This window comes from Thamnophis sirtalis, unplaced genomic scaffold (genome assembly GCF_051295495.1).
Source record: "Thamnophis sirtalis isolate CommonGarterSnake01/CBP01778 unplaced genomic scaffold, rThaSir2_p1.2 scaffold_2, whole genome shotgun sequence".
NCBI lineage: Eukaryota > Metazoa > Chordata > Lepidosauria > Squamata > Natricidae > Thamnophis > Thamnophis sirtalis.
In genome coordinates, this window is record NW_028261382.1 from 67,542,105 (window position 1) to 67,569,171 (window position 27,067).

At 45.3% G+C, this 27,067-nt stretch overlaps 1 protein-coding gene across 1 annotated transcript in view; it reads right to left on the minus strand.

The window, feature by feature from the left end:
- The window catches only part of SPPL3 (signal peptide peptidase like 3), a 159,482-nt gene that overhangs the window by 18,949 nt on the left and 113,466 nt on the right, over positions 1 to 27,067 (minus strand). Inside the window, exons 2-6 of the mRNA XM_087705870.1 lie at positions 18,265 to 18,342; positions 12,755 to 12,843; positions 10,826 to 10,945; positions 9,395 to 9,473; positions 839 to 951 (exon numbers count right to left, since the gene is read on the minus strand). Coding sequence (XP_087561996.1) covers positions 839 to 951; positions 9,395 to 9,473; positions 10,826 to 10,945; positions 12,755 to 12,843; positions 18,265 to 18,342 — 479 coding nt within the window. The remainder of the gene's footprint in view (positions 1 to 838; positions 952 to 9,394; positions 9,474 to 10,825; positions 10,946 to 12,754; positions 12,844 to 18,264; positions 18,343 to 27,067) is intronic.

The following is a 27,067-nucleotide window of genomic DNA, read 5'->3' on the forward strand; positions in this document are numbered from 1 at the left end:
GTTTGGAACAAAAGTCACCAAATGCTTGGGGTAGTAGAGACGTACGGATGATAACATGCCATCATTTCCCACAAATTCTGGCTTTTCCTACATTGGAAATGTAGACATGCTTTGTCTTTCTATTCTAAAAATGAAGAATGGAGCCCATGTGCTGCAAAACACAGCCACTTTTGCCTGCCTGAGCTGGAAGGGCACTTTCTGCACTCTGAATGGAGACTTTGCTGCCCCTCTGCATCTAGTAATCCAGAGGCTGCACCCTCACTCAACATTAGAAGGGTTTCGGATTAACAATATCCTTTTTAAAAAGTGTTTTGCAAGTGTTTTGAGTTCAGAATAGCATGTCTCAGACTCCAAACAGGCCTGTCTTTGAAATACTTTCAGAATGAGACAAGCAGCCCATTTTCCTGCTTGAAAGAGCTGAATCGGGGCATTTCAAGTTTGAAATAGGTTGTGCTCAAAGTGCCTGCATATCTCTAGATAAGCGTTACTCAATCTCTGCAGCTTTAAGGTATGTGGACTTCAACACCTGCCCAGAATTCCCCAGCCAAGCAATGTCTGGAGAATGCTGGGAATTAAAGTCGCATATCTTAAACTTACTGAGGTTGAGAAACGCTGATCTAGGTGGCCCATCAAACCTAATGGAGAAAAAGCAAACAAAACAAGTGAAGGCAAGTCTGTGCAAGAATGCTGAGGTTCTCTGAACCCAAGGACTTTTACTCCAATCCAGGAATGAATGTTGTATAAAATACTCCATTCCACAAAAAAGGTGGGGGGGGAGGAGAGGTGAGGGGAAAGTCAGGAAGGTCTGACCCTTCTCATTTGCATCTTCTGCACTTACCATCCATGAGCAGCCAGTGCCCAGTTAAGACCCAGATAAGGACGAGCATCACAGAGAGCGAGAAAGAGAGCAGCTCTGCAGCAGTGAAACGCCCACAGCATCCAAAGGAAATCCTGGAAAATATGGCCACAAGTTTAAGATCCTCTCAACAAAAGGAGAGAAAACATCTCCAACTCCCATTTCTATGGACTCCAAGAGCACCAGAACATAAGAAAAATGTCCCTCAGAAAGATCAGTCCTCCAAAAAGCACTAAAAGGGAACCACAAAAGCTCTTTTTGGATCAGCCATTAGTTTTCTGCCTTTCAGAAGGTGTAAAAAATATGATTGTATAATAGCAATAGCCCTTAAAACTTATATACCGCTTCACAGTGCTTTACAACCCCCTCTAAGCGGTTTACAGAGTCAGCCTGCTGCCCCCAACAATCTGGGTCATCATTTTACCCACTTCGGATGGAGGGAAGGCTGAGTCAACCTTGAGCCTGGTGAGATTTTAATTGCCAAATTGCAGGCAGCCAGCAGGCAACAGAGGTAGCCTGCAGTACTGCACTCCAACCACTGCACCACCGTGGCTCATAATGGTGCCATACCTACATTCTAAAGCAAAGTACAATAAAAAACCAAACTTGCTATTAAAATTACTAGACTAATTTGGAAGCTTAAACTTAAAAGCTCTTTTCTACTACACTTCTCTTGAATTATTTGTTTTCAACCAGATATAAAATAAAAACTAAATTAATTGCAAAATTGATGTTGTACCCACTGAGCTATAAATAAATTTAAATTTTAAACTCTGAAAGTCTCTCTACAGTTGTGTGACTTAAGATATGTAACCAAATTTAAAAATTAATTATGCAATACTTTAAAAAGCATAAAAAACAACAGGTATACATAGTTGGCTGCTAAGATCAAGATAAAAAACAGAATAATTTTAGCCCAATTAGCATTAACTGGATATCCATTCCCACAGTACTGCACACACAATAAGCCAGAGATAAGGAACTATGGCTCCTTTATGACTTGTGGACTTCAACTCCCAGAATTCCTTAGCCAGCATGGGAATTGAAGTCCACAAGTCATTCTGGGATTACTGGGAGGTGGTCCACAAGTCATAAAAGGACCATAGTTACCCACTCCTGTATGTAAGCAATGAAAGAATGTTTGTGCAAAAATACCTGTACAGAACCGACTTGCACAGCCTGGTAACTTTAGGAGCCCTGATGGTGCAGTGGTTAGAATACAGCATTGCAGGCTGACTCTGTCCATAGCCAGGAGTTCAATCCTGACTGGCTCAAGCTTTCCCTCCTTCCAAGGTGGGTAACATGAGGACCCAGATTGTTGGGGGCAATGGGCTGACTCTGTAAACTGCTCAGAGAGGGCTGTAGAGTTCCCCAAGATTTTCAGCTTTGTGGACTGGGTGGGGGGTGTTCCACATGTGCGATGGGCCATTTGCACGAGTAGAAGGCACGCACAGCCATTTGTGCAAATGGAGTGTGCGCGAGTGGGGATGCATGCACACTTGCCCACCACTTCCGTGGCCTGGTTCTGAAAGGCTCAGGTAGGCCCTGGCCCAGGGGTTGGGGACCCCTGCTGTAAAGCACTATGAATAATGTGTAAGTTCTAAGTGCTATTGTTCTTGCTAACTTTACAAGTCCTGAGCGAATAAAGGTTGCACTTATTAGCTGTGCAGATTAGGAGAGCCTGCTCAATTGCTCCTAGTGGCCCTTTCTATGAGCTCCGTGTGCTCCCAACAGAAAGGAGCGTTTGAAAGATGTCCTCCCTGAGCCTTTTTCTCTTAAGAGAATATTTGCAGCTTTATAAGCAGGGCCAGAGAATCTGTTACACATCTCCCACTTCAGGATAGTATCTCATTTTCATTCTCTTTATAAATAACCCAAAGCAGCAAACAGATCTAAATTCTATACTCTTCCTATTTTCTCCACAGTGGGTTGTGGATTAGGCTGAGAACGTGACTGGGCGAAGATCACCCAGCTGGCTTTTTTCTACTTTTAAAATTATTATTTACTGTTTCTATTTCTTTCTTTTCTATTCATTTCAGAGGAGAGCATGGATCCAATCGATCATGTATACTGGGGCATTTTTTCCATGTCCCTGCCCAAATTGAAAAGCCAATGCTAAATGATGAGGAAGAACTGTGACTGTTATTCTCTCCCTAAAGGGCATGGCAACCCACAGAAGATGCGTCATCACAAGGAGAGGGTCTGCTTGTGAAATGAAGGTGGGTTGGACAGAAGATGGGCTTTTGGACTGTGTCCCCACATGAGTATGTCCCCCAGACTTGTTCATCTCTTTCCCCTGGACTCCAGGAAGTTCCTTCTCCTTTAAGTAGGCCTTTGATGTCTTTTATTTGAGTAGTTAACTATTTTTACTTATGCTGTCATATTGAAAAATTGTTATATAAAGATGTTTTTACACAACAATGTTGTGGGATTAGACCAGCATTATTGACAGACAGATATTTATTTCAGTCTTGATAAAGGAGAATATTTGTAGCGCAGGGCTGAAATGAGGGGTCCTTGGTGCTCTCTGAGCTTGGTTGTTTTCTTGCAGACATTTCATTACCCAAACTGGGTAACATCTTCAGCGATAGTAAAGTGAGGTTTGTTCTCAATTTATATTCTAGTGGCTTGTCCTATCCGTGTTGGTGGAAGTGGTATTGGAGGTTCTTTGGTTGGACTGTTACTGTTATTTCGCAGTTTCTTGATTGGAATACTGTGTACTTCTTGATTGTTAGTCTGATGTTAATCTTAGTGCCAACCTATGCTCATCTGGGTATTGACTGCTGGTAGGGAGGTGTTTTGGTCTCTTTTATCTAGGATGGTGACAGTTAAGTTGATGTTACCTAGTTTGGTAACATCTGCAAGAAAATGGCAGTTGGACTGCATGTTTCGTAGAGATGCTTGGGAGGAGTAACACGTGGGTATTACCCAAGCCTTCTTGCCTATTGGAGACTGAGGTATTAATCTTCTGGAGCCACACCTCCGTACTTCCTCCTACTCTCCCAGATTATCGATGGATCGTAGCAGAAACTGAAAGGAAGGACAAACAAAAAAACAGCCAACACATATCCTTCCTATTGTTAACGCTGAACCTGGACTCGCTCAGGCCCCCCTAGGCGCGGGGGCGCCCAGACGGGAGGGAAGTGACTCCTCCCACGCATCTCTACGAAACATGCAGTTCAGGTAAGTCCAACTGCCAGTTTCCGAAGAGAAGGCGTGGGAGGAGTAACACGTGGGACATACCAAAGCTAGATGTCCTGGGAGGGATTCGCTGGGCCTGAGCCCCCCGGGGAGTCCAGAACCCCCTGCAGGACCCTCCTGCCGAAGGCAGCCTCCGTGGAGGCAAAGGCGTCCAGTCTGTAGTGTTTAATGAAGGGAGAAGGAGAAGCCCAGGCGGCCGCCCGGCAGATCTCCTCTATGGGGGCCTGGGTGGACCAGGCTGCAGAAGTGGCTGCACTTCTAGTGGAATGAGCCGTGATGCCCTCAGGGACCGGGAGTCCTTGGGCCCTGTAGGCCTGTGAGATGGCCGCCCTAATCCATCTACTGATGGTGGCCGGGGAGACCTTGGCTCCCCGGGAGGAAGGCTGATAAGACACGAACAGAGTCTCTGAGCGCCTAAAGGGGGCCGTGCGCTTCAGATATATGCGCAAGGCTCTCCTGACATCCAGCTTGTGCCAGGATTTCTCCCTGTCACCTGAGGGGTGAGGACAGAAGTCCGGGAGAATAATCTCGAGAGCCCTGTGAAAGGGGGAATTAACCTTGGGCATGAAAGCGGGGTCGAGTCTGAGGATGACCCGGTTATCTAAGAAGGTGCAGAGATCCGCCCAGAGATTCCTGGCTGAAGTGATGGTGACCAGGAAGACAACCTTGAGGGTTAGGAGCTGAAATGAGACCTCTCTCAGGGGCTCAAACGGGGCTTCGGTGAGGGCCTGAAGGATTGTTCCCACTCAATCGCCAGGCGGTCAGATGAAGCCACTCCGAGTTCGGATGCTCCAGAGACCCCTGGCAGAGGGCCTGCGATCCTCCAGTGGGGAGCTGTGGACAGATCCACGAGGTCTGCCAACCAGGGGCGACGAGGCCAAAAGGGAGCCACCATTATCATCTCCGCTCCCGCCGCCACCACCCTCCTCAGGACCCCGGGAATGAGAGGAAGGGGGGGAAGGCATAAAGAAGACCTGGTGGCCATCTGCAACGAAGGGCGTCTGTGTCCATGGCTCCCCTGGTCGGAAACCTCGAAACGAACTCTGGCAGCTGGGCGTTCTGCGGGGTCGCGAAGAGGTCCACCGTCGGATGACTGAACCTCTCGCAGATCTGACGGAAGATCGAGGGATGGAGCTGCCACTCTCCGTTGTCCACCATCTCCCTGCTGAGCCAGTCTGCTTGATGGTTGTCCGTTCCGGAGATGTCTTCGGCTTTTATGGACTGAAGGTGCCTCTCTGCCCAGTTCCCCAACCGCAGGGCCTCGTCGCGAAGGGCCCTGGAGTGGGTGCCGCCCTGTCGGTTCACATGCGCCTTGGCCGCTACGTTGTCGGTCAGAACCAGGATGTGTTGACCGGCTACCAAGTCCTTGAAGTGTCAAAGGGTCAGATGGATGGCTCTGAGCTCCAGCCAGTTGATGTTGTTTCGCAGATCTGACGGGGTCCAGCGGCCCTGGGCGATCTGATTCTCCAGGTGGGCCCCCCCAGCCGAAGAGACTTGTGTCTGTGGTGAGGATCCTCCTCGTCGGTTCTCTGAAGAGGCATCCTCTGTTCAGTGCTGGGGAGAGCCACCAACGGAGGGATAGCCGTACCTAGGGGGTCACTCTGATCCTGAAGGTAGCATCGCTCGTCCCGGCTCTCTGATGAGGTAGCAGGAACCACTGGAGCTCCCTGGCGTGCAGTCAGGGCCACGGTACGATTCCTATGCACGAGATGAACTTCCCCAGGAGCCTGGAAAGAAGAACTACAGGGACAGAGCGTAACTTGCGAACCTCAAGAATCATTTTAATGATGCTGTTCTTGCGATCCTGGGACAGGAAGACCTCCCCAGCTACCGAATCGATAATGGACCCTAAGTAAGAAGCCTGGTGGAAGGAACCAGATGGCTCTTTTCCAAATTGATGGAAAACCCCAGGGCCCTAAAGGTGTCTATGGTGGTTCTCAGGTCTCGCTCAGCCAGGGCGGGAGACCTGGCTAAGACGAGGATGTCATCCAAATAACAAAACAAACGGACTGGGAGGGAGCGTAGGTGACCGGCTGCTGCTGCTAGGATCTTGGTGAAAGTCCTGGGGGCTGATGCCAGCCCAAAGGGAAGGGCCCTGTATTGGAAATGTTGCCCTTCATGTGAAAATCTGAGGAATTTACGGTGTTCCAGGGCGATCCTGATGTGTAAGTATGCCTCTGTGAGGTCGATAGATGCTAGGAAGTCGCCCGGTCGAATACCCTCCAGAATGGATTTTAGGGAGGCCATTTTAAATTTGCAGTATACCACCCTGGAATTTAGGAGCTTAAGGTCCAGGATGGCCCTCCATCCCCCTGAGCTCTTAGGGAATAAGAAGAGGTTCGAGTAGAACCCGGATCCCTCCTCCCCTTCTGGGACTCTTTCAATGGCCCTGATGTCAAGTAGATGTTTAATGGCTTTGGCCTTAAGGGCCCGCTTGGCTGGGTCCGTAGAGAGGGCGAAGGTGCGGAATCTGCTGGGGGGAAGAGAACGAAACTCCAGGTGTAGCCCGAGCCTTACAGTCTGGAGAACCCACTCATCCGAGGTGACCCGTTCCCAGGCATCCGCAAACAGGGAGAGGCGACCGCCAATGGGGAAATCCGGCCCCGGATTACCTGAATCTGTGGAAGGGACGACCGCCTCCCCCTCGAAAGGGCCGCTTGCCCTGCTGCTGGCCCCTGAATCTGTCCCTCTGGAACTGTCTATCCCCTTGCCTGTGGAATCTAGGGTTCTGGTACCTCTGATTCTGGTTGTCCCCGTTGGGTGGTCGGTACGGGGCCCTCCTGGGGTATGGCGCGTGGCGGAAGTCCGATCGCTTAGTTGTTGTTGGGAGCACCTTCCGCTTGTTCTTATCCTCTACAAGGAGAGGATCCAGCGCCGTCTCGAATAGCTTCTCCCCGGTGTAGTCTGCGCCCATTAGGTGCCACTTCATCCGAGATTCCGCCTGCCAGTGACGTAGCCAGAGCATGCATCTAGAAGCAACTGAGGAAGACATGGCTCAGGCCGCATACTTTACTGCATCCAGCGTGGTGTCTGCTGAGAACTGCGTTGCCGCCAGCATCTTGGATATGTCTTGTAGCAGGCGCACATCAGAGGCCGGAGTCCTGTCCCTCAGCTGCTCCAATCATAGGACTGTGGACCTGTTAAAGAAAGAGGCGGAGGCAGCCGCCCTGATAGCCCAGGTGATAGCCTGAAACGTTTTGCGCAGGACAATGTCTGCCTTCTTGTCCTCAGGTTTGAGGCAACTGGCAGTGTCTCCTGCGACCACTGTTGAGGATGAAGCCAGAGTGGCCACTGGGTTGTCCACCTCCGGTACCTGGAGAGCCTGGGCAAAAGTTTGATTAAGGTTGTAAAACCTTCTTTCATTCCCACCTGGGGTGGGGAAGGACCCTGGTTTTACCCACTGCGATTTAAGGACTTCCATGAACATCTCCGGAGTGGGAATCTCCTCCTTAGCCACGGGAGGTCTATGGAAAGGCCCCATTTTCTTCTTGCTCTTACCCTTGTCAGATGATTCCGCTGCCAGTTTGAGATCTGGGGGGGGGATCCAGGTCGGCTGTGGCCGCTGCCTTGCGAAGTAAGGAGCTAAATAAGGAAGGGGGAAAAAGCCCTGCCACGGTGGAATCATCCTCTGCCTGGGGATCCTCATCTTCTGAGAGCCCCACCTCCTTCAATTCTCCTTCCTCTAGGTCGGAGGCCTCGCTAGCTGTGGAAGGGGAGGGAGACCTGGCGTTCCCTAATGCTGGGGCGTTCTTGCTGGAGCCTAGGGGGATCCTGTGGGGCCCTGCTCCTGGAACCTTGAGGTTGCTGACCTAAGCTAGAAGCCATTACCTGGGCCAGAGCCCTGGCTAGCATGTCCTGGAAACTGTTGGTTAAGTCAGGTAGGGCAGGCTGTAGTTCTGGAGGCTGGGGATATTCCCTGGGCTCCGGAGAAAGTGGAGCCAGGCGAGGCCTGGTTGGGCTGGTGGTTCTGCGCCCAAAGGGATCCGCTCTGGAGTCCGCAGGGGGAGCAGGTGAAAGGGGGGGCGATAAAGAGCTATGCCTTCTAAAGGAGCCCCCTGGAGAGGCTGGAGATGCTACCCGGGCTGGGGCCCTGCGAGGGGAACGAGACCTGGAAGGGGAAGGGCTGATGGTCGCCCTGAATTCCCTGGCCGAGGCCCTGGTGTTTCTGGCCTCCTTCCTGGGGGCTGCCTGTTTGGGGGCCCTGGCCTTATCCCTCCTCAGTGGGGATCTCTCCCTGGGTGCTGGGGAAAAACCTCTGGAAGTTCCCTCGCCGGGATCCTCACCCCCTGGGGCCTTGGGCCTGGTGCCCTTGCTCCTGGTCGCCTCCGCCATTACTCACGGTTAGATGCACACCACCTCCTCCTCCTATAGCCGGCTGCAAGGTCGGATTCTGCTCTCAGGGGCTGGATCCGCTCCTTAAGCCCTTGTGCTGATCCTCTGAAGCAGTTGCCGGCAGGCCCAGCTCTGGATCACCCCCCGGATCACCGGCGGGGTGGAGCCTAGAAGAAGCCTCTTCCGGCTTGCTGGAGCCTTCTGAGCACTTTGGGCCTCCGTAGGGAAGCTCCGATCACGTGCTCGACCACGTGCTCTTTTCAAAATGGCGACCGGACCGATCCTCCTGCTGCTGGAGATCGTGGGGGAAGCTCCTCGAAGTCCCCGAGCCTTGCAGGTCCTCTTCTGCCTCCCACAGGCCTGGGCTTCGCCTGGATCGATCGTGCCAGGCAGAGGCTTCTTTGCCCTCTCTTACACGACCAGCCAGTTGCACGGGGCGCGCGCACACACGCTGGTTTGCAACGAGGCTTTTCCAGCGGCGCGGAGCACAGCGGAGGAGAGGTGAGGAGAAAGGCAAGGTCCTTATCGGAAAACTTTTGTAGCTGGAGATCGCTGATCTAATCTTGAGGAAAAAAACTCTAAGTCTTCGAAGAGAAGGGAGAGAAGGAAAAACACTCCTTTTCAGGCCGCAGACTGAGGTAATCTGGGAGAGTAGGAGGAGGTACGGAGGTGTGGCTCCAAAAGATTAATACCTCAGTCTCCAATAGGCAAGAAGGCTTGGGTAATACCCACGTGTTACTCTTCCCACGCCTTCTCTTCGGAAATCCACCAAGCTCAGAGAGCACCGAGGACCCCTTGTGTTTCAGTATTATTTGGGCACCAGCCCTGCCCCACATTGCCAGGGGAAAGGAACTTTGGGTTTTCTTGTCTGAGGCCAGAAAAGATTGCACAAGGTACCTTCTCTGCATGCATGAAAAGCCCCTGCAGAATCCATTGCTAAGCTATTTCGTTACCAGTCCAACAGGATCTCTTAACATACACAAGATGAGCAAATTTTCTTCTTACTTGTTTTGAGGTGAACAAGGTCGTGTTAAATACTGGCACATTGGGAGCAGGAGAAAAGCAAAGGCTATTGTTGCAAGGACTGCAGAGAAACAGAAAGAGGGGGAAATGCCATTATTGGGGAGGGAAAAATCCAAAAAAAGCAGACATCCACAATTAACTCAGACAATTTTTAAGAGTCCTGTTTCTTGAAGAACAGTATCAGTATCCTCGGCGCTTGCTATCCAGTACTTTAGACCTATGAAACAAATATTTTTTGAAAGGGAGACGCATACGTGTCATTTGGCAGAAGACAAAAAACTGGGCGCCTTTTTGTGATTTGGCCCAACTTTCAGCCCGCAGATTCAGGGTGACTAAGATGCAACTGGGAAAGTTTAGCAACATCAGCAACACCATTTGATTCTAATCTTCCGAGTTCTTCTCGGCAGCTCCACTGAAAGAAATCGGCACCTGGGCTCTTGGAGAGTTTCTAACTGCTTAAATATAGTTTTGGAAAAAGAGCATCCCAGTGGATTATGTTCTACTGTTATTTATTTCATTTTAACTGTTTTATTCTATGGCCACCCTTCAATTTCGTGGAGGTTTACAAAAAAAAATTACTATTGTAAAAAGGTAAAACAGAACCAGTGCAATGTATAAAAAGCACCATAAAAACAAGAGAACCATAATAAACATAAAATGATCTTAAAAGTAGAATAAATAGGTTAGTTTGGGCATTTGGTGGTTGGAGAGGGGAGGGAGGGAATCATTGCTGTGTTAAGTATTTCCAAATCAAGAGTTGACAATTTGATTGTGCCCAAATAGTTTATGCTGTAACTCCCAGCATGCAACTCACTTCTGGTCTTGGTGGCTGAAGTTGACAAAATAAATACGTTTATTCAGCTATCTTGGATACACACACACAAGGCTAACTAGACTTTTGGCAAATATTAGACCAGGGTTTTCAAACTGTTCCTTACCCCAAGATTCTGTGCGTGGTGCGTGTTTAAGGGTGAAAAAAGCATGATTTTGCCAACAAGCTTGGGGACCCAGAATCCATCAATTGGTTGGTTTGACTGTTGTCACCAAAGGTAGGTGGGGGTTTATTGGGGTTTTGTATTGGGATCTTATTTCTTTAAGCTGCCTGAAATCATTGTGAGTGAATTGGGAAGCCATATAAATGCCCTTAATTAAAAAATCAAATCAATAAAACAAATGTCCTCAAATCCAGACAATTCCTTTCACCAGCCCTGCATTTCTTGATGAGGGCTTCCAGAAAATCACAGCAGGGGTGTCAAACTTACGGCTTTGTGGGCTGGATGCGAAAGGGGGAAAGTTGTGATCCATTACATGATGAGAAGGTGACGCCATGAGTTTGACAGCCCTGGTTTACAGCTAACAGCTTCTGAGCCATGAAACAACTGGGAAAGCTCTCCATGAAACAACCAGCCTCACCTGCTGTGCATATTGTAAAAACCACCTGAACTGAGTCAAAGAAGAAGAACATAACCAGGAGGGACACGGATGCCCCAATAGGCAGGAAAAGTGCCTGTGTCGAATCAATGGTCTGGATGCCTGCAGGGGAAGAGGAGGAAAGGTCACAATTATTGGGTGTCACACAACAGCCACAGCTACAAGGGGATCAGCCTAGATCCTCTTGGTGCCACACAAACAAATAAAACTAAAGCGACAGGCTAGATATGCATATTTTAAAACTGCAAATAGGAAATGTTCAGAAGAGGGGAAAAAAACAAGAGGTATAATATAGATAGTCCTATAATAGTCCTTATGGCCACAATCGGGACCAGAATTTCAGTCACTAAGCTATCTGGTTATTAAGTGACTCCTCACATGACCCGATCCTGTTTTATGACCATTTTCATAAATTTAATTTACGGTGATCATTTTCACTATGAAGGTTATCATTGGGATCATTAAGCAAATCTGGTTTGGCTAATTGACTTTTTAATCCAGCCTGAGGTTTTGTTCACTTTGATATAAATTCAGAATCAATTAAAAGACTTTGTCCTCAAGAATAATGCAGATTCGGAGAGCTGAAAATGAATGACCATTTAAAAGGGTAGGATTTAAAGTGGTGTCACAATTCAGTCTCTTCTACTCTATTCAATTATTTGAAGTACATGATTATTTTTATTTTCATCTGTTAATTGTTAATATTGCAGTTTCAATGTTTTTATTTATAATTCTAATAATTTTTTAAAAATAAAAGCGTATAGCCTATTAGGAGACAGTTCAATACTTTGCACTAACCTACTATATACCACCAACATATCTTAAACTAAAAATATTAAAAATGGAATAAACCCCACTATATTTCATATGCCTTTCTTCAAAGTAAAGATATAGTGCTACTTGTAACTTCCAAGATCAGGTTAATTGTCTTAAAAGTATTTCACCTATATTTAATAGGCATTGCTACTTCAAAATGGAATAACCATGGACATTCATAGTTTTAGATTGATTGTATTAGTGCAGGGCAAATATAACTATTACAAGGAAAGACAGTAAAACATTTATAAAATTTTGATATTGTTCTACATTTCTAGTTCATGCAAGGCTACATTTCATTTTAATTCTTCAACATGCTCCTGAAACATGTCATTTATTATAGATGGGCCCAACTATGGAATAATTTTAAGATTTACTGTCTAGACCACGAACACAAGAAACAGATGACAGAACTGGGCAAACCAGTTACTCTTCCCACAGGACTAAGAGATAAGCTTCCACAGATCTCACAGTCTCAGAGTCTGGATCCTCCTAAAGACATCTCATCACTGACACTGGGGCTGCTGCTGCAGATCCTGAATCTTACACAACTTGTGATTAGCTATCAACTAACTTTTATTTGGACTTTGTCATTGTTCCTTCCTTTTATTAATTTTCCCCTTTTCATAAATATGCTCATTTTTGTATCTTGCACATGCCAGCACTATTTAAAAAGAAACGTTCAACTAAACTAGTCCTTGTTTTTATGATGTTGCCGGTTTTGTGTTTCTCACGTTGGGCAAATGATTCTAGAATACTTTCCTTTTCTATATACTTTTTGCAGAGATGGGCAAAACTGAAGGCTCCTTGAAGAAAGACCTGAGCCCTCCAAACCCAACGGAAAAGATTGGCTGCAGTCAAAAATACACCTTGGGGGTGGAGCCTAGCCTTAATTCCTATCGGGAAAGCTCTACCCCTCCCTATACAATTAATAGAAGATTTTTAAACACCCCAGTTTTGCAGAGTCCCATTTCTTCCAGCAGGGCTACACTGAAAGCTGGACTGGCTGGCTGTGAGGAGTGGCCAGTGCTAGTCACAGTCTACCCCCAAAAATAGCACTGTTATGAAAGCTGGCCTTTGAAGGAAGCCTCTTACTGTTATTGGTGCTACCGCCATTGAAGGGTCCAGCCGAGTTGCTGCTGTCCTTTTCCTTGTCTTGGTTCTCAAAGTCCATGTTCAGGGACCTGCAGAAAATGAGCGTATGCAAAACATCGGCTTTACATCTGGAAGGGACAGAACTTTGGTGTCCTTAAATGGAATATCAGTGCAATCAAAACATGGTTTTTAAAAAAAAATGTACCCACTTTTTCGTAGAATTTTCCAAGCATCTTACACAAATAGTAGATGTATTAACAAAAATGAATTATGCAGAAAAATACAAAATTATAGAATGTAAATGCTAGCAATAACAGAATCAAATTTAGCAGCATGATTCATTAAAACATCCTTATGCAGAAGAGTTAATTTTGTTTTTATTGAAGATCTGCATCTTTCCAAAGACATTTTTTAGCTTTGCGTATAGAAAGAGAAGCAAAACAATAAACTAAAAATAATATTATAACAATATCAATCATAATAGCTTGTAAGAGCAATATGAAGCCACTTTCCATTTTCAGATTTAGGGAGATTGTTTTGCAGCTGAGCAACACTGATAAAAAATATGCTTCTTCTCAGGGCACACAAGCTCACCTCAGACGGTAAGACAACAACCTCTTAACAGATGATGGAATCCAAGAAGATTTTCAACAGATCTAGTGCCCACCTATCTACACTCATAAAGGAGTATCTGTAGAGACATCTGGTCCTAAATGTTTGGCCAAGTCAACGGCCTTATATGCACAGAGTTGAATTTTACTAATAAACCAGAGTTTATAATTAAGTTTTCGTAGCAAATCAAAGTAGATATCCATTGGATGTGATTTTCTCTAATGGTTCGTGAAGGAAAAAGACATTGACCAAGTGGTTGCACCTTACAAATGTCTCTGAAGTTGTTCACAGACTTGAATTTCAAGCAGCTCTCCAAGCCCTTTTCTTCTCCAGCCCCATGTTCCTTTCCCTGGTCAGTACCTGTTCCATTGCAACAATTTCCAGCACTGTAGGAGATCTATTAAGGCAGTGTTTCTCAACTGTGACAACTTGAAGATGTCTGGACTTCAACTCCCAGAATTCTCCAGCCAGCAAGGTTGAGAAACACTATATGGAGACTTACAACCATTCATTTAATGATGTATAGATGCTACAATGGCACCAAAAGTGACTTACAACTGCTTCATTCACACACTTATGACCACCACAGCCTCCAATGACAAAATGATGAAAATTTGGGCATTTGGCAATATTCATGACTGTTGCAGCATTCTGGGGTATTGTGTTCACCATTTGATTTGATTTGATTTTTGATTTTATTAGTATTTATAGGCCGCCCTTTTCCCTGAGGGGACTCAGGGCGGCTTACATAAAATAAGGAAGGGAGGGTACAAGACAATAAACACAAAACAATACATAAAAGTAAAATAGTAAACAACATTCATTCATCATTCGGGTGGGGACGGATTATCTTTATCCCCAGGCCTGACGGGCTAGCCAGGTCTTAAGGGCTGTGCGGAAGGTCTGGACGGTGGTGAGGGTATGAATCTCCATGGGGAGATCGTTCCAAAGGGTCGGAGCTACTACTGAAAAGGCTCTCCTCTGTGTGGTTGCCAGTCGACACTGACTGGCAGATGGAACTCGGAGGAGGCCTAATCTATGCGATCTTATTGGTCGCAAGGAGGTAATTGGCAGGAGGCGGTCTCTCAAGTACGCAGATCCACTACCATGGAGGGCTTTATGAGTGACAAGTAGCACCTTGAAGCGCACCCGGAGATCAACAGGTAGCCAGCGCAGCTCGCGGAGGATAGGTGTTATGTGGGCGAACCGAGGTGCGCCCACAATTGCTCGCGCGGCCGCGTTCTGGACTAGCTGAAGTCGCCGGATGCTCTTCAAGGGCAGCCCCATTTGCCACCTTCCCAGCCAGCTTGTGACAAGCAAAGTCAATGAGGAAAGCCAGATTAGCTGACTGACTGTCAGGAAACTGCCAGCTAGGCTGGAAGAGGAGAGTCAAGCATGGGCTTAGCTTAGAGTCCTTTCGCAGCTGCAGAAGACTTACCCTCCCCCAGGATTAGCCACCCAAAGTTGCCTCAAACTGCAAGATGGGCAGATTGATTAATTGATTGATTGATTGATTGATTGAATGAATGAATGAATGAATGAATGAATCAATGAAGCTTTTTATCTGGTTGTTCCCAAGGGAAGGCAAGCATCCTGGGGAGATTCTTGTAACTTAGGTAGGGAACAATAAAGTTGCTCACTTTAGCTATTTACAAGTGGCTCAGGCTGTTTGCATCTGACATTGACTGCATATTTCACTTAACAATTACAGCAAAACTGATATAAAATCGGGTATAGCTCATTTAATGACTGCATTATTTAGTGATAGTAGTTTCGTTGTGGTTATAAGTTGAGGATTGCCTGTATTTCTCCCTTACATTTTTTCCATTTCTTTCAGTTGAATTCAGATATGGGTTCTATCCATATTTTACTGGAAAATCATAATCATCATCAGGAAATTTTAGACACAGTTTAGAAAAGACCAGGAAGGCAGTTGACTTTCCTCTGCTCCTTTTGGTGCTACTAGTAAGTGTTCTCAGAATCATATTTGGGTTCTTGTTGGGTTTTTGATTACCATGTTGTAGGACCCAGGTTGAACAGTTTATGGAAGTAACGTGCCTGAATGCTGTCTCCATCTTCCATAACTGTCCTTTTTACCCGACTATTCCTTTTGACCTGGAGGTAGGGACAATGTACTTCGTCTCAATAGGAAGCCTGACCTTCCCTGGGTCTCCTAAGAAGGGATGCCTGAAGCTCACCAGTTCAGCAGAGAAAAAGGAGGAAGCAAATCTGGAACTCTCTGCTTACCTCATCCATCCTTTACTCGTCTGAGGGCAGAAGTGGGGAGATGCAGCCCCCCAGAACTTCCGAGGGTGGTAAAAAGCTGCTTTCTACTAATCTGCATGTTTGGGCTTCTTTTCTTCCTCTCTGTCTGAAAGTTTTCCCCTTCTTTTTCCTCTTTTTGTTTTTAACACATGACCTAAAATGAGAATGTTCTTTCTTTTTTGCAGAAGAGCAAATTAATCCAAAGTTTTGACTTGAGGCACAAATGACCAAGTTCAAATTCTTACACTTATGAACACATTGTGTGAAGACCTAAACCTCTGGAGTAGTCTATAATGCTTGGAAAGGTGGAAGGAAGATAGTGAAGAGGACAACCAGAGGGCCTCAGCTAGAGCAACCACATCTACATTATAGGAAGACCTATCAGGTTGTAGACAGAATCTCTGAATGTGGTTGCTAAGAACTGATCCATAATCAATCAACCGATCAATCAAGTCAGAAGAGTTGGAGTTAACTCTTACTCCTATTTAAAATCTTGTATTCAAACAACCAGTGTATATTGGTGTAAATGGTAACTCAGAGTATGCTTACTCTAATGAAGATATTAGGCAGGGTAGTGTTCCAGCCCCAATGCTTTTAAGCCTGTATGACAACAACATCCCAGAATTCCTGGTCTGTGCTCTAGACACTAATATGTCAAAGATGCATGATAAATTTATTAATATTCTCTTATATGCTGAGGGTACAGTTCTGATGGCACGTTCCCAAGTAGTCCTGAGAAGAATGCTGCAGAAGCTAAAAACCTACTGTGTTCTCAATTCTTTAAATATCACTAAAACAAAATCTAAAGTGGTGGTACTCAGCAAAACTAAAAGTGTGACACATAACTGGCTGCTGGGTGAGAAACCTCTTGGACAACAGAATTCTTTCATCTATTTAGGAATAGTCTTTACCCAATACAGAAAAGGCACCCTTGGGAGAACTAACTTAAATGACTAAGAATCTCCATAGATAATTTTTGGTACCTATATCACTGAGCTTTTTTTAAAACAATTTGCCCATGACTCCGTGTTGGGTAAATGACTGCAAAAAATATAAATCCTGTCATTCCTCATTGTAAGTATGACTCAGCTCAACCCCTGGGTAAGTCAACATACTAAAGTTACTTTACATCATGGGTTTTCCATCCAGTGCCATCTCAACTTCCTCCCACACAAAGACAATATTTAAACAGAGTCCCAGTTAGCATTTTCTAAGCAGACATAGAGTTATTGGTGAAAAAATGATCTTTCAATTGGTTGGCTAAAAACAAAACCACTTTCCAAACCAAAAAAAACCCAAAAAACACCAGTCAATACGTCTGACCCAAAGCTAAGAAAACTCTTTTTTAGGGCAAGATTTCAGTTGTTGGGTTTTCCAGTGCCTTTCCATTACTTGTGATATCATGAGAAGATCTGTATCTGTGTTGCCGTCATAGATATTGTTCGTGTTTTATTTGATTATCAACTGTATGCCTTTTAGGCTTAAGATACTTAAAATTCCTACTTGAAAGAACAGCCCAGTGGGACCTGAATTGTACATAGCCCTATTTCCTCCTGGGCTCTAATGTATACATTGTGAGCTGAACTGCTAAGTTTATAGACAAGGCAGTTCAGCTAAGAACTTGCTTTAATGAACAGATCAGAGTATATACTGTTTTTTTAGGATTTAATATTTTATTCGTACACTGCCTGGAGTCCTCTGTAAGGGAGATGGACAGCTTCTAAATTTGATAAATAAAATAAAAATAAAACAGATAGGGGTGTCATGTAAAAGTGATGAGTCGTTTTGTAGAGGGAGATGAGCAGCATTTACATTATATTAAATTAAACTACTATACTTGAATGTTGATACATTGTATTTAGCACTATTTTATTATTGTATTTGCTTTTACCTATTTTATTTTGGAAGCCTCACTTGTATTTAATTTTAATTTAAAAAACAGGTCATAAAACTAATCTATAAGGTAAGATAATAAATTATCCCCCTAACTACCTACCCACCTACCTATCCTCCCTCTTCAGTACAAGAAGAATAGCAATTTTAAAACATTTTAATTCTTCCCCAAAGTATCTAATCTCTGTGAATTTAACAAAAACAACACTGAAGAAGAGCAGCAACTGCACAATACTGTGTTATTTTTAGATTTCCCAGGCTTCTGTAACAGCTCTGGGGTCTTTCCTTTTTTTTTTTTTTTTTTAGAAATTCAAGAAACGTGTCACTCTTTCCCTGAATTATCTGGCATGTTTCAGATAAAAGAACCAGATTGCAATTTTTATTGCAGGTTGGATTAAAACGAGCCTTAAGAATGAATTGACAAACACTTCTATTTTCACCTTTAAATAAATCACAATAAAAGTGATTGCTTCTTCACAACCTTTAAAAAAAACCTTCCATGAAAGTTTCCAGGAACAAATAAAATGTTAAATGACCTGCTCTTCAGTTCTGGACTGCTTTGCCATTCTACATTTCAGGGAAATAGTATCAATATACATTCCTACTTGAAAGAATGGCCCACTTAGATCCGAATTGTAGACCTAATGTATACATGGTGAGCAGAACAGCTAAGTTTATAGGCATGCTGGGGAGGGAGAGGAAGAGGAGGAGTGGTAATATACAAAAGCCAATGACCTTACCTGAAGCTGCCGTAAACAATGAGAAGAATGGAAATGAGGAACGTGGATACTTGACTAGAGTCCACAAGGGAGTAAGCCCTGAAAGGCAAGAGAGACACAGCATATTACAATCATGAACCCTTCCAATATAAAATTTGCTCATTCCAAAATTGGGCAAAAGGTTTATTGAAAATTCAGAATAAGCCTCAAAGCACCTGTTGCAATATCTAATTTGTCTATTTGCTCAGCTACTCAACATTCACCCATTTACGGGACACCGTGACTCCAAATGTGGGCATCCCAGGAGAACAATAAGCACACTATTGCTGGAACAGGTGGGCTGCAAGGATGACCATGTTCCAGGAAAGTTGAAGGGGCTGCAAAGGCTTCACCTTGAGAAGACGGGGGAGTGGAGGGGGGCGTTGTCTCAAACACCTTAAAGGCTGCCATGGAAAAGAAAGCCAAGATCTATTCGCTACTTTTCCTGATACAGAGACAAAGAAGGAAGAGATTCATTAGATGTTGGGGGGGAAACAAACCTGCCATGAGAACAACCGATCCACATTTATTGTCTGTTGAAACAGAGCCTGGACACTGCAGATGCTGCCATTTGAAATCCTACACCAAATACAAAGCTGAACACAATGCCCTAAATGGCCTTTTTCCAGCTGTACAACATCATGATTCAGCATACAAACTGGGTCAGGTTGGACTTCACAGCCCAAGACCCATTTCTGCAGCATCTTCGGTCATAAAACAGAACAATGCTGAAAAATATAATCCTTCCTCGTGCCAGGTAATAGTTTTATTTGGCTCGTCAATTTAATATCCCCAGGGTGATTCACAACAACTCATTAAACACAACAATCACTAAGACAACGTATTCACAGCAGAACAACAAGAATTGCAAGAGCCACACCTTCAGTAGCTTCTCGGCCTATGCCCGCGATGGAGAACCTATGGGACGCAGGCCAGATGTGGCACGCAGCACCCTCTCTGTGGGCACGTGAGCCGTCACCCCAACTCAGCTTTACCTTGCATGCGTGCATGCCACCCGCTGGCCAGCTGGTCTTGGGGGTCTCTACCACGCATGTGCAGGGAGGGAGGGAGTGTGTGCACATGCTCTGTGTTCTAATTATTTAAGTACAGGTAGTCCTTGGGTAAGGACAGTAGCTAGAACCAGAATTTCCAATGCTACACAATGCAGTCATAAAGTGTGACGTCACATGACCATGCTACCGTGTTTTCCCGAAAATACAACATAACCCAAAAACAAGCCCTAGCCTGATTTTCACACCTGTGCCAAATATAAGCCCTAGTTAAGCCCTGCCCATTTGGTTGTATGAGGTGGGGGTGAGACAAGGGCGGGGATGGGGGGATGGAGCTGCCCTATGCACCCTGCGCCCACTTACCTTAGGACCACTGCAGCCAGGCCTCCCAGCTCCGACACCTGTTGTGCTGCGGCCTGACTTCTTCTGCAGCCGCTTTCAACCAGACGCCACGTGGAGCGGTACTACCGCTCACGGCATGACGCTGTGTGGCGCATTGCCAATGGCGCACATGGCTCATGGCACTGCTCACTGCAGGACACATCACACAGGTGCTGCTGCTCACGCATAGAAGGGCACAATATGCCACACAGCCTCCTGCCACAAGTGGCAGCACCGGTAAGCAGCCTCAAGCAGCCACAGAAGTCAGGCAGCGGCATGACAGGTGTCAAGGGGGGGGCTGGCTATGATGGTCCTAAGGTAAGCAGGTTAAGACATCCCCTGAAAATAAGACCTGATGCCTATTTTGAGGCCCAAAAGACCGGTCCGTTTTGGGGGGGAAACATGGTACTTAGTGACGGCACTCCCTATTGATGTTGTTAAGAAAGGACTCAGGTCTCTTAAGCAACCTCATGAGTTCCTGCTTACAACAAGCCAAATTATTGGGAAAGCCAGCAGAAGCTGAGAGTCCAGGAAGGCAGCAGGCAGGTAAGTGGCAGCTAGGCAACAAGTGCAACTCTGCCAGGAGTGGCTGGTGTTGGGGACAGGAGAGTGCATAACCCACCGTGCACTCCATCACCCTGCCATCCCCAAATGGCCTACGTCTTCTTCCTCCCAGTGCTGATGAGGTGTGATGCATGGCCTTTCCAAGAATGACAAAGGCCTCACACAATTTCAAGGCTGCCATGGAAGGCTCGGGAAGAAGGGGGGAGGTGAAAACTATTTTCCAAAGCACCTGAAGGCAAGAGAAGAAGCAATGGATGGAACCTGAACAAAAAGAGAAGCAACTTAGAACCAAGGATAAATTTGCTGACAGTTGGAACAATTACTCAGTGAAACAGCTTCCTTCCAGAAGTGGGTACTCCAATATTGGAGGCTTTCAAGAGGACCCTGGACAGTCATTTCTCTAAAATGGTACAGAATCTCCTGCTTGAGCAAGACTAGACGACCTCCAGGGTCCCTTCCAACTCTGTTATCTATATTCTGAAGCTTCACATTGCCAGTGGCTGCCATAGAGCTAGGTTGGCACGCTTTCTCAGTAATGGGAAGAAGTTGGCGAAGTTAAACTGGGGCTGCAATGGTGGTAGAGTGCAGAGTAGCCAAAAGGATAGGGGGATGGAGTTGTGGGGGAAGTTGAGGCACCCCTCTAGTCATAAATGTGGGTGGACTGCCAAGCACCTGAATTTTGATCATGTGAGTGTGGGAGCATTGTGGGGGCGTTGGAACAGCTGTAACTTCAAGGAATGGGTGTAAGTACCATTCACTCAGTGCGGCTGTTAACTCTGAACAGTCACTGAATGATGGTTAAATGAGGACTACCTGTATACTGTGCTCTGGAATTGGATCAAGAAGACCGTGACTTCTGTAGATGTCATGTGCTAAACCAGGGGTGTCAAACTCAATTTCACTGCGGGCCACATCAGCATTATGGTTGTCCTCAAAGGGCCAGTTGCCGTTTGAGGTGGGCGTGGCCAGGTAGCGTGGCTGGCTCTCGAGCTCCAGGGGCACCAGTACTCCACAGCCCTGCTTCCCTCTTCCTCAGGCCTGCTGCTGTGGGGCAAGCGAGGCTGGGTAGGATGAGGCAGAGTGGGGCCAATGAGCTGCAGCTTCTGCCAGATACCACCAGCCCCCCTGCGCATGCTCTCTGCCTCCTGTGTGCGCATCCTAGGGAAGCACCTGGCTGAGCTGGACCAGGGCAGCAGGGGGCAGCTTCTTGCTGTTTCCAGGGCAGCCCTGCGGGCCAGATCTAGCCATATTGCAGGCCAGATCCGGCCTGTGGGCCTTGAGTTGGACACCTCTATACTAAACAAATAATAAATGAAGACCATAAGTAGAATTTAATATTACATACCTCTCCCTCAGAGAGAATGAAAATGCTGCAGCACGCCATCATTGTTAACACAGCACATGTGGCAAAACTTTGCCACACACACCAAAGAACCTATCGTGAAGAAGGCAAAAAGCAGCAGCATGGGGCCTCCAGGCACCAAAGGGAATCTGGGGGTGTTGTGGAATCTACTGGCAATGGGAGAGTGGCTCTAGTCACAGAGGCCATTAAGAGAATGCATGCATTTTCCAAAATACTTTTTGGCATAGTAAAAAAAGGGGGGGATGGTAAGAACTGCTGGGAGAAACACAGGAGCACACATCTGTATGGATGTAAGTAACAGACAGAGGAATACAGGGAGTTCTCGACTTAGGATCATTGATTCAGCAACCGCAAGAAATTACAACAGGGCCGAGTGAAGGGACTTCTGACACAGGCTCGAAATTAGGGCTGTTACAGCACCACTGTTGTCACATGATCAAAATCAGGCCCAGACATATGTAATAACCACAGCTTTCTAGAGATTAGAGATGTCTCAGGTGGCAATTTATGTGTTTAGGCATTTTCTCTTTCACTCTAACCTTTGACAATGCTTGCTGACTAATATTCGTAAAAACAGTATTAAAACATAATTATTATAAGCTAAAATAATAATATGAGAAATGTATCTTTTAACCTCTCTCTACATGGGAGATCCCAGTTTTTAGCTTCAGCAGTATTTTTTTTAAATAATATGAGCTCTGATCCAGAATAAGATGAAATAGCTGTTGATGCAGGGCTTGTCCATGTTGTAGGGATTTATAAAAAGTACCCTATTGTATAAATACAATGCAAACTAATTTTTAAAAAGTACAAATGCATGCATCTGCAAAATCAACAGTCATAAAATTAGCAGAAAGGAAAGAAAAAGGGAAAAGAAAGTTATACAGAGAAGTTGCAAATCTTTGATCAGAGGTTTGCAAATCATCCTCTCTGCCCGCCCCCCTCTAATTCGAGGTGGCGCAGTGGTTAAATGCAGCACTGCAGGCTACTTCAGCTGACTGCTAGATCAGCAGTTCGGCTGTTCAAATCTCACCGGCTCAGGGTTGACTCAGCCTTCCATCCTTCCGAGGTGGGTAAAATGAGGACCCGGATTGTTGTTGGGGGCAATATGCTGACTCTGTAAACCGCTTAGAGAGGGCTGAAAGCCCTATGAAGCGGTATATAAGTCTAACTATTGCTATTGCTATTGCTAATTCAACAGACATACCAACAACTTGTCTGAAGGTCGAATCATGGCAACTGAACTTATTTTTCTTCTTAGTTTGAGACATTTCACAATGCACTTTGGAAAAGAAACCCGAGGTTCATCTGTGAGGAGCTGGTACATCCAAGGACTCTTTAGCTACGTTTCCCCGAAAATAAGACAGGGTCTTATTTTCTTTTGATCCCCAAAATACGTGCTTGGCCTTATTTTTGGAGAGGTCTTATTATTTCTGAGGTGCAGGAGGCGGCGAGTGTGGTCACCTCATGGCGGCTGCTGTGTTGCAATATTTTTAGGGGAGGGCTTATTTTAGCACATGCGCTCAAAAGCCCAATTGGACTTATTATCCAGAGAGATCTTGTTTTGGAGGAAACAGGGTAGCTGCTGCTTGGATAAGCAACGTCTCGAATTGACAAGAAACATAATTCCAGACGCCACGACCCAACCTTCTAACAACTGTACCTGGATGACTGAGAATCTTCATCAACATATCACCAACCTGTTTCAGCAGATCAGCTACTCTTTTCTGTATTGTATACAAAACCTTTTGGACAGATCCTATTCCTGAAAAATCCACAGCTAAAATATATCTTTACAAATTCCAAGCATGTTGTCCTTCCCATCACTTAATGGGAATCCTACTTTCCACTTTTCACACAAGGTGTTCCTGGCAGTTGCTTCTTTACATTTTCAGCTTTCCAACCCTGTGAAACTCTTGCTTACAACTGCCTTATACACAAGACCAACTACTAGACAAACGAAACTGAAAATGCTGCTGTGCAGATGAAGTAGTAGAAGAGTTTGTATGCTAGTTTAATCAGATTTTTCCCAAGATCACAACATCCAGTTGGGTGGGAACTTAATTCCCATCAAGCTCAGCCATTGTTGCCACTAGGGATAAAGTTGCACTTCAATGTACACCCATTGGGGAAGGTTGTTTGGCATTCTAGAGCATATTTGAATACTTAGTTGGGCCTGAGAAAATGGATGGATTCAATGCCAAGAATAAAAGCAGACCATGAGAGTTCCACATCAAAAGAACATAATTCTTTTAAAGTATCTGTTCAATAACAGAGGAAATATATCCAGATCATTTTATGGGAGAAGTTTAAAATGGCATATAAAGTTCACTTCCTTTTTTAAGATCTCAGAACAGAAATGGATGTTACTATAGATTGTCACCCAAATTGCATACAGCCCTTCAGCTCAAATCCCCATGTGGGGTTTGAACCCCACATATGATGAGGTGGCTACATACACCTGATTAATGTGCACCTTTCTCTCTCGAGATGCAATAGCATGTCTTCAAAGGGAGATCAGAGATCGTGGAGAGTCTGTGATGATGATGTTACCTGTAATCCTTGAGGCTGTGCACCTCTAAATCCCAGCTGCTAGAAACCCAGGGAATTAATACATTTTTCCTCTGATCCAGAAGGGTTTTTTTTTGTTTTGTTACTTTATGTATTTTTGGCGAGGAGGGCAAAATGAATTAGGATGAAACGTGCTTGTATTTACACACAGAGAAAGAAAGAGAGAGGGAGGGAGGGAGACGGACAGAGACAGACAGACAAGCAAGCTGGAAAAGATGAGTTGGCAGTCACAAAGAAAATGATTATATTGAGAGATAGCTAAACAGTAATATATTCAGGTAATAAATCTGTGGGTAATTAATTTGAAGAACAATTCATTTAAGATAAATTAATTTCCAAATGATTTGGGGAAATTAATGGCTTGTTTCCTGTGAAATGAGTGCTTGGTTGGAGGAGACAACCAATTTCAAAGCAGTGAAGAAATCCTGGAATGGAGTCACATCTGCCTTATGGTCAGACTTGCAAACTTTTGTTGCAGAGTTTGACTTTTATGAGGTTAGCATTTTTTATTACAGCTTAGTCCTGTCTTTCGTTTGGTTTCCCTTGTGTGAACAGATTTATTTGCCTCAATTAATGTTTAGGACTGTTGCAGGTGTTCACACCACCAATTCTTACAATACACAGTAAAAATTCAGTGTTTTGAAATCTAGAACAATGTAAAACCATTTGTTAAATGTTAAGTAAATCTGCACTTTATGTTTCAAAATAAATTTGTTTAACCCAAAGAAAGATACATAAAGAATATTGCCATTGTTTTTATATTTTCTTCCTTATCTCAGAAGTGAAAGTACTCATTAAAGCACTGCATGTCCTAACCACAAAACACCCATGTCATAATTTGCTGTCTGTACTGTACTGATCTTTCAATCCAGTTTCAGTTGGAAGTGCTCAAGCTGAATTCTAGCGATCCTTCCTCCTGAAGCAGACTGCATCCTTCTGCACTGTGAAAAGTGTAACTCAGGTCAGAAGTCAGAAGTTTATTTTTTTACTTTAGGTCCTGCCCTAATGGATCAGACAGTTAAAAGGGATGGCAGATTAGATTAGATTTATTACATTTATATGCTGCCCTTTTCCCCGAAGGGGACTCAGGGCGGCTCACAATTCAAATCAGGGAAGGGGGTACAGACAGGGAATAAAAAAGACGAACATAACAATACATAATTTAAAAGCACACAACAGTCATACCATTCGAGGAGGGGGGCAAAGCTCTTTAGCCCCAGGCCTGTCGGAACAGCCAGGTTTTAAGGGCTTTGCGGAAGGCCTGGAGGGTGGTGAGGGTTTGAATCTCCACGGGGAGCTCGTTCCAGAGGGTCGGAGCAGCCAGAGAAGGCTCTCCTCCGGGTAGTCGCCAGTCGGCATTGGCCAGCAGATGGAATTTGGAGGAGGCCTAATCTGTGGGATCTAATCGGTCTATTGGAGGTAATTGGCAGCAGGCGGTCTCTCAAGTACCCAGGTCCAATACCATGAAGGGCTTTATAAGTGACGACTAGCGCCTTGAAGCGTATCCGAAGACCAATAGGCAGCCAGTGCAGCTCGCGGAGGCTGCGGCGGCGATAGCAAACCCGCCGTTCGGTTCGCCTAACCCCGGTGACAGCCCAGTTCAGAAGCCTCCTCTCTGGGGGGAAAGCAGCCAAAAGAAACCCCCAAAGGCTCACCACTGCGAACAAACAGGGCAGGAAGGCAAAGCAGTCGCCAGAGTCGCCGAAAAACGCCGCTGTTATCAGAGTGGGGCCGCCCTCTTCATCACCAAGCGGCAGAGGTAACGCAGAAGCCGCTGAAGATTGCGTGGTCCGGGGCCGCCCCAAAGTGGCGACCCCTACAACTGTCTGGTCTCCTCGGGTCCCCTGGATCTTGGTCATCCCGAGTGACCCTTTTTTGGCTGGTGTAAAAGTTGTTTCTCAGTGATTTTTCAGCGTTTTTCACCTGAATAATTCAGGATGAAAAAGGCTAGCAGCCATCTTAGTCTTGCACATGCGCAGGACTTCAGACTTGCACGATTCTGTTAATGGAACCTTAAAATTAGCTCATCTAGTCTTGTTTCCTGCTGTTTACCTGAGAGGGGCAAGAGAAAGGTGACTCATTTTTATCTTTCTACACCAGGAGACATTAAGAAAAAGTCAAATTGCTGGAAACAGGCAGCTTACTGTAAGTGAAGCAATTGCCCTGATCCTGAGCTGCATATCAATTAAAAGCTGGCTACGTCAGTGTTCCTCAACCGAGTCAATTCTACAAAGTGGGGACTTTGTAACTCCCAGGGTTGAAGTCCACACTTGACTTGAAGTCGCTAGGGTTGAGAAACACAGGGCTGAGCATGAAAAAGTCAATACAACAAAGATGACAAAGCAATTGAGCAGGAAACAGAGAAGGCTGCAATCAAAACAAGCCTGAGAAAACTAGACTAAGGCATTCACATACCGTGCTAAATCAGAAGCGTTTAAGCCATGGGTTGACTACTAACCTGATTCACATATCATATTAAATCACAGCTTGGGTGTGAGAAGGGGAGAACATTTCTGACAGTGCTAAATAAAAACAAAGAAACCTCGAAACTTATCACTAAATATGAAACAGATGATTCTCAAAATTATGCCTTTACAAAATTTTGATTCACATAATCATATTTTACATTATTTTATTTTGTAATTGCTAACAAAGACATTAAATTTCTAAGATGACAGCAATGCCTTATTTTTCAGCTGTTAATCCAGGCTGGGCCACTTATAGGGCCTGTTCTTTGCCTTGTTTATGTACTTAACCATGCAGGGCTCTGCCTAACTATTTCATACAAGATTTTGCCACATGCTGGTGGAAATGGCAGAGGGGGAAATCACCACTGTAACCGACATGAATGGAGTTCTAGACTGAACTTAGATAAACCACTTTGGGGGGTGGGGGG